Here is a 14,121-nt window from a genome sequence, read left to right on the forward strand (position 1 = left end):
GGTTGTGAGAGAATGTTAATGTTAGGGAAAAACCATGTGGCACAGATTATTCTTTATCATTTTTGTCTCTGATAACTCATGCATGTAAGAAAAAAGAATACCATATGTTAGATGCTAGGCAGGACAGCTATTTCTGGTGAAAAAAAATTATAGGAAGATCATATTCAAGAGCCAAATCCCTAGGAAGAGGTGTAAGTTTTCTTAGATTATAGCCGCAATGGCACCACTGAAGTCATTTTGAAAGAACTAAGGGAGCAGGTCCACAGCCTTTGTCTTTCAGATTGCCAGAAAAAAGATCAATTGAAAACTATAAGAAAAGCTTTTCTTCCAATGTGTGTGAGTGTATTAATATATTGCCTGCCTTGGACTTAAAGGTCACTAACTGCACATACATCCATCATGATACTGTCCATGAAGGCTATTCCTCTACTAATTCACAGTGCTTGCCATCATTCGTGGAGCTGCAGGCTTTGAGTTTAAGTTCCTATCATCAGGGGACAAACTTTCATCACTACTGTATTCTCAGTACTTTATAAAGGACCAATCAGCATGTAGGTTGTAAGAAATCGATCTCTGAGGAGCCTCTCCCCAACACAGCACAGAGTACTAACATTGCAAATTGATGAAAACGTCACCCAGGAGTCTGCCGTGATATTTATGGCTCTTGACAACACAGAAACAGCACTGGTGAGAGTTGTATTCAAACACTTATTTAGGGTATTTCCATCATCATGATGATCACCATGGCAACCATTTAAAACCAGTGTTTAGAGGCATGAAATGACTAAGATACTAATACTCTGGTGTGGTGTTCCACAAAGAGTAGCCAGAGTCTAACCTTTTCCATTGGAGGTTTTCAGCAAGCAGCAATATCTTCCAATAGGCCACGTGGTGGCTTGTGCTTAACATCAATCCTTCTGTAGCAGGGCAGGGATTTCCAGGCTGTTAGTTGTCATCTCAGGAGCTCTTACAGTTTTGTGTGGCTCTAGTATTTTCATTAAGAAAATCAGGAGGAGTAAAATGGGTGATTCTGGGAATTCTTCCTATTTGTATATTTATGACTAATTTGCATCCCTCATCCTGGATCCCACTTGTAATGCATCAAGTAAGCATGCTTTGCAGTCAAAGCAGACATCTTTCTCCCTTTGAGTAAAGACTGGGGATTACATCCTATGGATAAAGAGTGCTGGTGTCTTGGCAGAATTCCTGGATCCCAGTATGTAACTGGGATAGTATGAGGGAAGACTGGGGCAAGGAGTGAGTCCTCATGTAGAGGTTTTGAGTCCTTATTCTCCACAGGACAGCCAAGTGTCTCAAGGCATGTCATTTGCCTTGTGCCCCAAACTTCTCACTTTGAAATAGAGGACATGGAATGATAATTGCTCTTGGTTCTAATCTCCATTTTGGATTCAAGAACAGGCAAGACAGAAGAATGAGTTGGAATTTCATTTTAAGATACCAAATTTAGCTCCTGCTTAGAAGGTCACCCCACTTCTGGTAAATTTTATCATCTTTGGCTACATAAATTGGGAACTTTTTTTATGTTTGTGGTATGTGTGTAAGATTTCTCTTCACCAGTCCATAACACGTGTGATGTTATATTTTGGATCACCAACATCTTATAGATAAGGAAACTGAGGCACAGTGAACAATGGGGTAGGCCAAATCCCCTTGGGAGCTTTTGAATAATTTTGCCAGCCTTCCTTTAGTGAGATAATTTTTTGAAATCTTGGCTTTGGGGTTTGAATGACTATCTTGTTCCTGTTCTTCTGTTTGCTCAGAGGCTACCCTCATTGTAATGCAGTATGTTTTGATTGAGAAAATTATTTCCTTGTTTTAGAAAACAGTAAATTAACTGGAGCATTTTACATAAAGGGGAAGTGAGCTTAGAAATAACTGAAACTATGCTCTCAGTTTATCCGAATCAAAACCCAAACCAGCCAACCAAACAAAATAGCACAGCTCATCAGTAAGTCTCCCTGTACTTGTTCAATCATGATTAAAAGGAAGAGCAGATAAATGTGTATCTAGAAGAGACTAACAGTGCATTTTATATAGTGTCAAGTCATGCAAACCATGCTGAAAAGGAAGCGACTTTGTTGCAGTGACATGGGGAGGAAGAAGGCTGTGAGAAGCCCCTGCTTGCAGGGGGGCCACCGCGCACATGCATGCGCTTGACACAGCCACTGGAGTCCTCATTGTTAAGCGCTAGGTGTGAGAGTAAGTGAGCTGTACAAAGTCTGTCTACAGTACCAGGAGTCAGCCAGTGACCCCTTCTAAGTGGGCTTGTTGGAAGGGGTCCATATGGAATCTGAAATACCATCTCCAGTAGATGACATAGGCATGGATCCACTGGGCGTGAAGGGGTCTGTATCTGTGTCCGTTTCTCCTTCAGCCAGGTACCGCTTTTCCCTCATCCAGCTCGAACCCCCACTGGGGCCAAATACATAATCATCTCTGTCTTGGGAGATGCTGAAGCCACTCGGAGACCGTTCCAGTTCCTCGTGGTTGACGGACATGAGGGACAGTGGTGTGTCACTGTCCCTAGTGATGCTGCGTCTCTGGCGGGGTGAGATGTGGTCCGAATAGGGGCCTTGCAGTTCTGTCTGGGAGTGGTAGCTCACACATGAGTCCAGAAGAGTCAAGATGGGCAGGACTGTGGGCCTCTCTGCATATGTACTTCCCGAGGAGGGAAGGTTGGCCTGAGCCTTTGTAGAACTGGGTCCCCCTCGGGTCAGTTTCACGGGGTCATGTGCAAAAAACCCATAGGGGCCAACTCTGTCGATGGGCACCTGGTGGAAGCTGTAGGGTGGGTCGGGGGGGCCTGATTCTGAGTAGTTACAGATGATGGTTTTCAAGTCAGAATACCTGTTGTCCTCTTTCTTCTCCCCTTCTGCTGGGGAGGAGGCCCCCTTAGTTGGGTAGTACTCGGTGACGTGCACCTGCAGACGCTCCATATGCTGCATGTGCATGTCCACGAGGAAGTCCAGTTTCTTCCCCATGTCGTGAACCTGAAAAATACAAGCACATGGAATCACTCTTCTCTGGGCATGAGGGTCACAGTCACTGTGTTGATGCTTCTCCGAAGGGTTGTTTCACAAGATTTAGTAATAACAACAGCTACGACTGACTCCATATCTCCTGCTAGAAGGCCCTACATACATATTAACATTCATTTAGAAACACACAGGCAAGGATGTTCCTATAGCCAAAGACTATAAGTCCACAGGAGCTTGTGAATAAGGGTTACAGGCTTTTAATTTCCTCCTTTGGAAGCGATGGTACTATTTCAGTCATTTAAGTACATTTCCTTTTAAGTAAGCATATAGGTTGTTAGTGTCTGTTATTAATGCTTGCTAACATAAGCACTGAAGGGTAGTATCAGCAGTAATAGAATTTTACAAACCTAGAGACCCAATAGGGACCCTCGGGCAATTAAGGAATCTGTTGCTGCTTTGGGTATGCCATTCATAAATGGGAGTACTTGGAGCACAAATGCACAAGTGTGTGTACATCTCTGTGTGACAGAGATGTTCCTTCCCTGAAAATTCACATCTGGGCACCTTTGTGTGTGTTATTCCTTTTCTCTTTTCTGACAGTTGACAGTTCACAAAATCAGGTAAATGAATACCCTCATTGGATTGATGATGCTGTGAGTTTCATGACATGTCATGGCTAAGGGACATCTGAGGTGTAGTTGTAAGGATTATTTAGGCAGCAACTATGTGACTTTATTTCATGTGCTCTATTGACTTCATTTTTACAACCTTACAAGGTAAACGCTATTGTGATTTCTGTTTCATGTGTGACAAAGCAGTGACCAGAGAGATAACATAACCTTTGAAAGGTCACAGGGCTAGTGAACACAAGAATCAGGATTATAAGTTAAAATTTAAAAATAAGAACACACATGGCATGCACTTGCTGATAAGTGTATATTAGCCCAAAAACTTGGAATACCCAAGATACAATTTACAGACTATATTATACATATTAGAAGGAAAACAAGAGTGTATATGCTTCAGTCATTTTTAGAAGAGGGAACAAAATACTCATAGGAGGACATACAGGAAAAAAAGTAAAGCAGGGACTGAAGGAAAGGCCACCCAGAGACTTCCCCGCCCCTGGGGATGCATCCCGTATACAATAACCAAACTCAGACACTATTGCTGATGCCAAGAAGTGGTTGCTGACAGGAGCCTGATTTGCATGTCCCTTGAGAGGTTCTGCTAGATCCTTACTGATACAGATGAGGATGCTAGCAGCTAACCATTGGACTGAACATGGGGACCCCAGTGGAGGAGTTAGGGAAAGGACTGAATGAGTTGAAGGGATTTGCAAACCCATAGGAAGAACAACATCAACCAACAAGACCCCTCACCCCCCAGAGTCCCAGAGACTAAACCATCAGTCCAAACCAAAGAGTACACATGGGGGGACCCATGGCTCCAGCCGCATATGTAGCAGAGGAAGGCATTGTCTGGCATCAGTAGGAGGAGAAGCCCTTAGTCCTGTGAAGGCTCATTTCCCCAGTGTAGGGGAATGCCAGGGTGTTGAGTTGGGAGTAGGTGGGCAGGAGTGGGAGCATCTTCATAGAAGAAGGGGGAGTGGGAAAGGTAGAGGGAGGTAAAGGAGATAATATTTGAAATGTAAATACATAAAGTATCCAATAAAAAAGAAAGGAAAAAATAAGAAGCAAGAGACCAACCACTGACATTTTCTTTCAGTTCCCCTACATGAGTTTAGTTTGGGGTGATGGATAAAAATATCCATCGTGGAGGAATGACATGGAGAGTCATTTATCTGGTGTACTGCAGAGATGAGCTACATGGGGTGGACTATGTGAACCTCTCTTCGCACCCTGAATGACCCTTACCCATAACTTGGCCCCCTGTAAGGCCTTCTCATGAAGGTTACCCAAAGATTGGGACTAGAGTAGAAGAGAAAGAAACATGAGATGGTGGACAGAGAACTAACATCTACTAAGCAACATGGAATGTGTGGACAGCAGTGACCACCTGTTGACAATTGACTGTGTACTAGCTAACATTCTACATAATTCACATGCGTCAGCTCATGTAATCCTTATGGCAATTTTATGATGTATTGAATTCCCTGTATGACAGAGAAGCAATTCTGAGGTTCAAAACAATAAGTAACTTGTGGATGATCATCACTCATCCAGGAAAAGCAAAGCTGGAGAATTAAAATTAATTCCCATATCTTATCTTTTTCTCCCATTTTCTAAGTGGTAGGTGATATTTATTATTCTTTATCTCCATATGAAAAAATGGCACCTGGAAAACAGTTCTATGGAGCTGGAAGAATGGCTTGGCAGTGAAAACTAGGTGCTGCTCTTGGGGATCACCTGGGTTTGGTTTCCAGCATCCACATGGTAGTTAAAAACTAGATAAGATGGATGAAGCAAAGAAGTGCAGGCCAACAGGAACCGGATGTAAATCTCTCCTGAGAGACACAGCCAGAATACAGCAATACATAGGCGAATGCCATCATCAAACCACTGAACTGAGAACGGGACCTCCGTTGAAGGAATCAGAGAAAGGACTGAAAGAGCTTGAAGGGGCTTGAGACCCCATATGAACAACAATGCCAACCAACCAGAGCTTCCAGGGACTAAGCCACTACCCAAAGACTATACATGGACTGACCCTGGGCTCCAACCTCATAAATAGCAATAAATAGCTTGGTATGGGCACCAGTGGAAGGGGAAGCCCTTAGTCCTGCTAAGACTGAATCCCCAGTGAATGTGATTATTGGGGGGAGGGCGGTAATGGGGGGAGGGAAACACACATATAGAAGGGGAGGGGGAGGGTTAGGGGGATGTTGGCCCAGAAACCAGGAAAGGGAATAACAATCGAAATGTAAATAAGAAATACCCAAGTTAATAAAGATGAATAAAAAATAAATAAATTAAAAAACCCATCTATATCTCCAGTACTAGGGATCTCAGCAGGAAATCAGTCATGCATGTGCTGCACAAACATATATGCTGGGAAGACACTCATACATATAAAATAAGAACAAATAAATCTAAAATGAAAAGGAGAAAGGCATGCACATACACACACATACACACACACACATACACACACACACACACACACACACACACACACACACACACACACACATTGGTGAGGGAAAGAAGGGCTTACCTGTCTTTCAACTTTTACAAACTTCCCCATCATGCTTTGGTCTTCAGTTTCTGATGTGGCTGCCCTGGCTACATATGGTTCATTCCTAAGGAAAAGCCAAAAGTTCCTAAGATCATTACATTTGTTTTCACTCTGCAAGGTCATCCCAACTTGGAAGACCATGCACATGGGACCATGTTTTTTCACACACACTGACAAACCTTAAGAAGGTTCCTTTGGCTGATTAGTCAGGACTACTGATTGCATACTTATCTTCCTACAGGGAGATGAGGAGACACACCGGAAGCTGTGGCAAAAGAGGCTTTGCTTCGTGTTTGTGGTGTTTACCAAATATCTAACAATGCCTAGAGTGTTTATTCATTTAAATTAAATTCCTTTGCCTTTCAGTCTTAGGGCTTTCCTACTGTAGTGTTTGAGCTCCGAATTTCTATGGAGTAGGCATACACGTTTCACATGGTTCATTTTGTTAAGAATGGCAAACACCTGCAGCATCCACAAAACAATGCTAGCATGGTGCTCCAGGAATCAGGGAAGGGCTGCACTTTCTCCATGTGCAATTATTAACTGCCTAAATTCTAGTTCATTCCAATATTCTTATATTATGTGAAGATGAGCTATTTCAGGGAAACTTGATGTTGCTAAAACCCATTCGTGTTTTTTTTTTTCTTGATAGCTGGTTTCTCCCTCTCATAAGTCATTGCCTCTGCTAAGTTACTTCTTGTGTGAACTGTTTTCAACTAAAATTTCAAAAATTAGTGGCCTCATGCTACATTGAGCCCACCAGTGCTTTATTTGTCCTACATAGGTAAATTCACTTTGATATTTAATTAAAATTTTAATTAACATGGGAAAATTAGAGTTTTGAGTGCCCCTTTACCTTTTTCCTGGCTGAAGTTTTGCAAATCTACAAAAGACAGCTCTGCAATTTCTTATGCTTACAGACCTCTGTCAAACTCCTGGACTCTCTTATGAGTTTTGTGACTTCGGGAGTTAATATCTCTTAGTGTCACTTTTCTTATTCAGGTGTGATAAAATACCTACCATGGAGGTAGAGGATTGCATGTGAGAGTTCACAATGGTCTATATAACGCTATTTTATATTATTTATTAATTTGCATTTGGGGTTGGTCTCAAACTCAAGATCTTTCCTGTGTCCATTTCCCAAATGCTGGAATTATAAGAATATACTACCACACTGTATTCTTAAAAAGTTTAAAGCAGCTCCCATACCATCTCATAAATGAGGAAGTTGTTAGTTGAATGTATTTTTGCATTCCTGCAGTCCCATTAGTCTGGAGGTTGAAGAAGAAGGAGTGCCATGGGTTTAAGACCAGCCTGTGCTACATAGTTTAAGGCTAGACTAGACTAGGTAGTGAGACATTGTCTCAAAAACAAATATCAAACCAACACAAAACCACCAAAGTAATTAACCAATTAATTAAAATAAAATAAATAAAAAATGTATCAGAATGGAATTCTCTAAAACATATTTACTTTTTATAGAAATTACATTATATGAAAACAGGTTGTTAATATTAGCTATAACAGAACATAGTAACAGTCATTCCCACTAGAAGGGTCCCATTATTCTTTACTGCATGCCAAGCCTAGGGCTGAATAGTAGATGGCCTCTTTTACCACCCCTATGCTCTCGTTTCTAAGATGAAACACAACAGTTCCTTGCTTACTCCTCTTGCCTTAAAGATGATTTGGAACAAAGAGGCACAGATGCAAACAGTGGACCTTAAAAAGGACAATATTTGTTCAAAAATTTAAAATATTTTTTGGGCCCAGGAGAATTGTCTGAGTTCCAGTGCTGTTCGAGGTGCTGGCATCTGAATGCCTTCTCTCATTTTTTCTTGGAAGGGATGTCAGTCAAGCCCCAGGATACGGTGCAGGAGGAAGCAAATGAGCTGACCAAGGACACATTAGCTCTACTAACATTAAATATGTTCTCTGTTTCAATAAAAACTCATGAGTCTCCTCTTGCTTTATAGCCAGGAAACTGATTATTTTCTACTTGAAAAACCACAGAAATAAGTATCATTTACATGTCCTTGAAATAGAAACATGAGGTCACCTGCACAAAACGTTTTCAAATGGCCACAGCCTCAACCTGCCTTCCAAGTCTCCATTCATTTTCTCTGGAACAGGGTTAATTTCACCTACATAAAGTACCAAAGCTGAGATCTGGGGGTGGATATACTGCATAGGCCTTGTCCTAACAGTGCATTATTCCACAAACACAAGCCCCACCTTGGAGACTGCTGGGATGGGTAGGTAAATGCTGACCCTTTCTGAGACTTCTTATGTTTTGGAGTGGATGGAGGTCCAGGGGTGAAAATCATATCTATTCTGAAAGAAGAAGAAGGAAATAAAAGGCAAGGGAGAGATTAGATTAAACAAAGCTTTCTTGTTGTGAGAAAAAAAAATCCTTACATTTCTTAATTCAAATGTGGCTCTGGACTATGTAAGTAAATCGGTGGGGGAGGGATTCAGAGGATGAGCAAAAGAGAATAAGGAGAGAAACTGCCATGCCAAGATATTGCTATCTTCTTCAGTCTGAGGGAGTGAGAACATTTTCTCATCTCTAGGGTAACAGAGGGAGACAATCTACAGAGCTGGGGTAAAGGTTATGCCTTAGTTCTTACAGCAAATGTCACGTGCATATTACAAGTCTCTCTCATCTTCGACCTTTTATGTCCATCTCCAAACTACCTGATTAAAGAAGATCTATCCAGGTTCTATTTTTAGTTTTATAGAACCCTGATATTCTGCACAGAAAGATGGTTCAACTCTAGCTCCAGCACCCTGCTTCCATTGCTGTACAAAACCCCAGCGCAGTAGAAAGATGCTGTGGGACAGGGGAAGAGGTAGTGGGGTGTGACTCAGGATGACCGCTAAGATGTATCCAGGGAATAATCTTAGGTCAGGCTTTTCTCTGGAAACCTAGCTTCATTTCCAACAGACACTCACAACATCTTTTGAAGTTAGGCCTCTTTTCTGCCTGGCCCACTGAAGTATGCAATTTATCATCTTGGCAGGCAACCTCCAAGTACAATCCCCAGAAACACTTTTTCTTGATAACTATCAAAAATCATGACAGTGTAACGGTCTATCCTGTAAACATTAAAACTGCCTGATAGTTTTGGAGTCTGGCCTATTGTTGGGAGCATGCTATCTTCCTCTATTTCTCAGACAGCCATACTTGCATGAGAGCATGGAAGGATTAAAAAATTGTTTGTACGTAATACATTTGTTCGGCAGCCATTGAACCCTGACTTGCTATTTACCACTATGTGTGGGACAACTAGAAGTCATGAATAAGTATACTTGCAAGATAATACTGTCACCAAAGGCTTCATTGGTGCAGTGCTCCTACTAAGTCAGGAAGATACTCCATTGGATAAGGAGGCAGATGGCCATATGAATTTTGAATTGTGTCAGTTTCTCTTCAGGTCCCTCATACGAGGGAATTACATCAATCATACCATGTGTATTTTTGAGCAAATGTCTGTCCATTTTTGTGCTAATACCATACACATATAGCACATTGCTTCATGTGATTGCCAGATCCAAGCAGAGTTCTTGAGATCATACATGACATATTTATTATGTTTTCAATTTCTTGATTGGGCAATTAGGAGTTAGTCATCTGGTCTCACAACTTTCGTTTCTCCATCAGAATTAGAGTACTTGTGATAAATACCTTACAGGATCCTCATGGACAAGATGCATATATGTAAAGTACAGGAGATCAATAAAAGTGGTGGTATCTAAAAATAATCTCTTTACATGGTGTCAATTTACCTTGTTATTTCCACTGCTACAAATAACACTTAAATAATTCTTAAATTCTTAAGAAAATAAATTCTTAATGTATGGTTGAAATTTTACACTTAGAAAAATATCAGCTGAGCTGTTAAATGATCAGTTTTATAGTTATCCAAAGCACCATAGGTAGGAACCTGTTGAATATATCCGTGTCTTCTTTTCTTTATCAGGCCAATCAGCAAGCTGATGTTGGCCATGGAAATATACCAGAACTTCTCTGGAGCTTTGAAAAATTGTACTAAATAGTAACAGTTGTCTTCTTTGGAATGAACAGAAGCCTTGTCACTATGGTCCCATTACTCTCTACTCCATGCCAAGGCTGAGTCTGAAGAGTAAAGCTTGCTGGCCCATATATCCACAGTGCTAGATGGGCCCTCCTGTTTGTGAAATTTCTCTGCTGCATTTTGGATCACTTCTGAATGCCTGTTTCTTGAAATACTATAGCCATATGACTTGGATTCCAGAGGAGTTGAGAGAATATAGTCCTTTCCCACTTGAATGTATTACCTTGTCTGAAGGTACTTTATTCTGGAAAGCATGTCAAGATGTCCAGCGGAATACTGCTCAATTACATCTTTTACATCATAAGGCCTCAATGTCTCCTTGAATTTTTTTTTATACAGACGGAATTGTAGAATTCTATAAGGCAAAGGAGAGGCATTTGTTCACCATGGGCAGACACTGAAAGAAACAACAATGCCTACCCAGAAAAATCCAGACACAGAGAAAGAAACATAAAGGGAAGGTCCCTAGATGGCAGAATGCTGGTCTTGGGTTCTGGTCTTGTACCTCTATATCTGCTGGGCTGGATAATGCCGCTCATTCAATCATTTGAATAATTATAAAATTGTATCAACAACAACTCTGAAAAGTTGTTCACATAGAAGACACTAAATTTCACGCTTTATGAACAAGTCTCCTAATACATCTCCAGAACATACAGGTAGAGAGGGAAGGATCAGGAGTTCATGGTCACCTATGACTATATAAGTCGTCTTAGGTAGATCAGTCTTAAGATCCCCAAACAAATGAATGAGAAAACCAAACTAGAGAAGTAGTTTCTAATTCTTTTGCTCTGAGTTCCTGAGGGTTCTGTTCTGTGAGTTTATACAGGTTCTGTATAGTATGGGACCACCTTCACTTTCTCCTTTCTGAAAAATCAATAATGTTCCCCCTAAAGGCTGATGCCTCTTTTGACTCCATCTTTCTATGTGTAGTGCCAACCCAAGCTTACAGACAATCACTCAGAGTGTCAGGAGACTCTGCCCACCCAGACCCCACCAATACCCATTGGCAGGTGTCTTCTTGAATGACACAATTCAAGTTCATTTTGGCTTAAATTTCATGATACAGAATTTCTTGCCAGTTTATACCTGCCCTTTACCTCGATTCACTGAAGGGGAACAACTTCTGTGCTTCAGAATGGTGGCTCAGAGGTTTCAAAGGAACACAGCCCATACTCCCTCACTTATGCTGTGTGTGGCTACATGTGCTAGGATGGCAATACTGATTTCTTGAGATGGAGACATAGGGACCACAAAACCTAAGACATTGGCCATTCATAGATAAGGCTTGCTATTCCTTGAATTAAAGCATCTAAAAAATTATACAAATTGGAGTGCAAAGACAGAGGCCTGGAATAGCTCTGCGGAATCCCCCTCTTGATCAGTATGACCAAATGGTTTTCCTTGAATGAGACTGATCAGTCAACCAGTGTAACAGATGCATTTTTACCTAACACCCTTCCTGTCATATAATATATCACGGTGAGGAACCACACTCAGTCTTTGCTGGAGTCCACATCTTATAAGACTATTTTTCTCACTAGTCTACTAGAGTGGACATCTTGCTGGAGATAGTGTAACTAATTTCTGCCACCCATTAAAGTGAGAATATACCCATAGCCTGGTGTATTTTCTTTAAGAATTAGCACACTCCCTTGACTTTCCTGAAGAATTCTGAAGCAAACTAGAAATGAGCATATTATATTCTCTTGATCAGACAAAAGCATCTATAATTTATTACCCTGATAAAATGCTGATCAAAAGAATAGAAGAAGAAAGGCAGAAAAAAGCTATCCTTAAAAATTGAGGTGAATGTTGAGGAAAAGTTCCATGTGATCATATCATACACCCTGACGTCCCTCATATCATATGCTGGGTAAAGTCAGAGAGAGATGACCCGAATGATATATGCTGACTAGAGCCAGATAGAGATGACCCAGATGGATGTGCTATCAGGAAGGTTAAAGCAACACTGTTTCCAAACAGGTGTCTCTCTGACTGTTGTCTAAGAAAGAATCATTGTGCTGAGGGTAGCTTTCTCCTAGAGCATAAAGCATTCACAGGACCTGGCTCAAGGTGACCAGGAAAAGGCTCCTTTCCTCTTCCCAGGTTCCAAAGGTACTTTACCAGCTGTGTCCAATGGGCATGAAGTTGGAGCCTAGGCATGGCATTTAGGTGGGGAGAAAGATCATCACCTGACAGCTCGGATGGCAGCCTTTAGGGTGGGGATCATGTCTTCAATGAGGAAGTCATTTCCATAGCCCCTGTCTTCTGTCATGGGGTCTCCTGTCCCGGCCTCTGTGAGGGAGAAGTGTATGTCAATGGAATCCATCATAAATGGAAAATCTCAGAGTGGAAAAGACCAGAATCTCCTGTGTATATATTATTCACATCTCATCTTTAGTCCCATATTGTGGACCCCAGTTGTGGTATCATTTACCCATCTTTAGAATCCCCACTCTGTGGTCCAGAAGCTTGAATCAGGAATGGAGAACGTCATAACTGCAATGGAGGAGGATGCTAGGAGGTAATTCTGGAGAGCTCTGCAGGTGGGGATGATCACATGAGCCATAGGTGTGGGTCACACACTGAGACAGACCTGAGTTGGGTTCTTGCTCTGTCAGAATTTCTGTTTATGACCTTGGGAGGTTACTGTCTGAGCCTTTTACACCTTGGAGGTTTTAGGGAGAAGAAAACAATGAATGTGAAGCACTTGGTGGCTTTAGACATCTAGGATAACATTTTCCTCCTTGTCTTGCCTACCACTAAGTGACATAGGTGCATGAGGCCATTGTTTCTGTAGTATTTAACCCACAGGGTATTTTCCTGATGCCTCTTCTCAATTTCTGGGAGTGCTAGTGTGTATATTTCCAAATAACCATGTATCTGACTCTTTATACGGTTGCTCTCCATGACAACTGACTCATCATGGCTGCCCTTATCAGTCACAGTGGAGGTCCTAAGGCTCCTTGGAAAGGTTTGATTTGAAGCATAGATGTGATATTAGCCTTCCCCACTGGGAAGTTCTCTCATTTTTGAGTCATGGACTATGTTACTGGTGCATCCAGCCCAAGAGACTCAAGTAAAATGAGGCATGAAGTTGGTTGAAGGAGAGATGGGAAAGACGTGCTTTGTGGATCCAAGAGGTCTTTAGTGGAGAGGGGGAAGGGTGTGAAGGAGAAGGGAGGGCTGGGAGAGGAAGTGGAGAAGCTGAAAGAGGAGAAGAGTGTTACCTTCAGAACTCTGCCAGAAAGCGTAGGCTTTCATGCGGAAGGCGGTGCGGAAACGCTCTTTATTGTTTAAGCCAACGGGCTTTGGCTCTTTGGAAGGGCTTTCTTCTATGGCATCTACATTCAGAGGGGTAAATAGCTTTCCTTTAGTATTGCTACCACGAGGATTAGAAAGGCGAACCCGATCCAAGAGACCCAGCTTTTGGCTACAAAATAAGCAAAAGTGAACAATTTTCCTCCTTCAGTGCAGGTTCTCGTAACTTCCCAGCCCTCCACAAAGAATCACATTCTCTTCTGAGGATGTGTGGACACTGCGCACCCAAAGGACTAACTTGACACATCAGATAGGAATTGGTTGGAGTTGGGGAGTGGCTCAAATTCTAATTCTAGCTCAGAATATTTACTACTAGTAATATCTTGAGCAAATTTCCAACATCCCTGGATTTCCTCCTGTGTTTATGTGGAATCTAAAACAGATGCAGGGTATGCAGTGGTAACTTTTACCAAAGCAGTTTCAAGTGCCTGCACTCAAGTTCTCTCAAAATTACACTATAGTTCAGGGGAAGTTAAAGTAGGAGAGAAGGTACATTTACTTTA

General features: G+C 41.7%; 1 protein-coding gene across 2 annotated transcripts in view; it reads right to left on the reverse strand.

The window, feature by feature from the left end:
• Positions 1-639: 639 nt before the first annotated feature.
• The window catches only part of Kcnq3 (potassium voltage-gated channel subfamily Q member 3), a 293,223-nt gene continuing 279,741 nt past the window's right edge, over positions 640-14,121 (reverse strand). For both annotated transcript variants that reach the window (XM_032916133.1, XM_032916142.1), the window contains 6 exons: positions 13,528-13,730; positions 12,490-12,592; positions 10,518-10,649; positions 8,433-8,531; positions 6,177-6,261; positions 640-3,011 (listed from right to left, as the gene is read on the reverse strand). In XM_032916133.1, the coding sequence (XP_032772024.1) occupies positions 2,277-3,011; positions 6,177-6,261; positions 8,433-8,531; positions 10,518-10,649; positions 12,490-12,592; positions 13,528-13,730 (1,357 nt within the window). In that variant the 3' untranslated portion in view covers positions 640-2,276. The remainder of the gene's footprint in view (positions 3,012-6,176; positions 6,262-8,432; positions 8,532-10,517; positions 10,650-12,489; positions 12,593-13,527; positions 13,731-14,121) is intronic.

This window comes from Rattus rattus, chromosome 1 (genome assembly GCF_011064425.1).
Source record: "Rattus rattus isolate New Zealand chromosome 1, Rrattus_CSIRO_v1, whole genome shotgun sequence".
In the NCBI taxonomy this organism is placed as follows: Eukaryota; Metazoa; Chordata; class Mammalia; order Rodentia; family Muridae; genus Rattus; species Rattus rattus.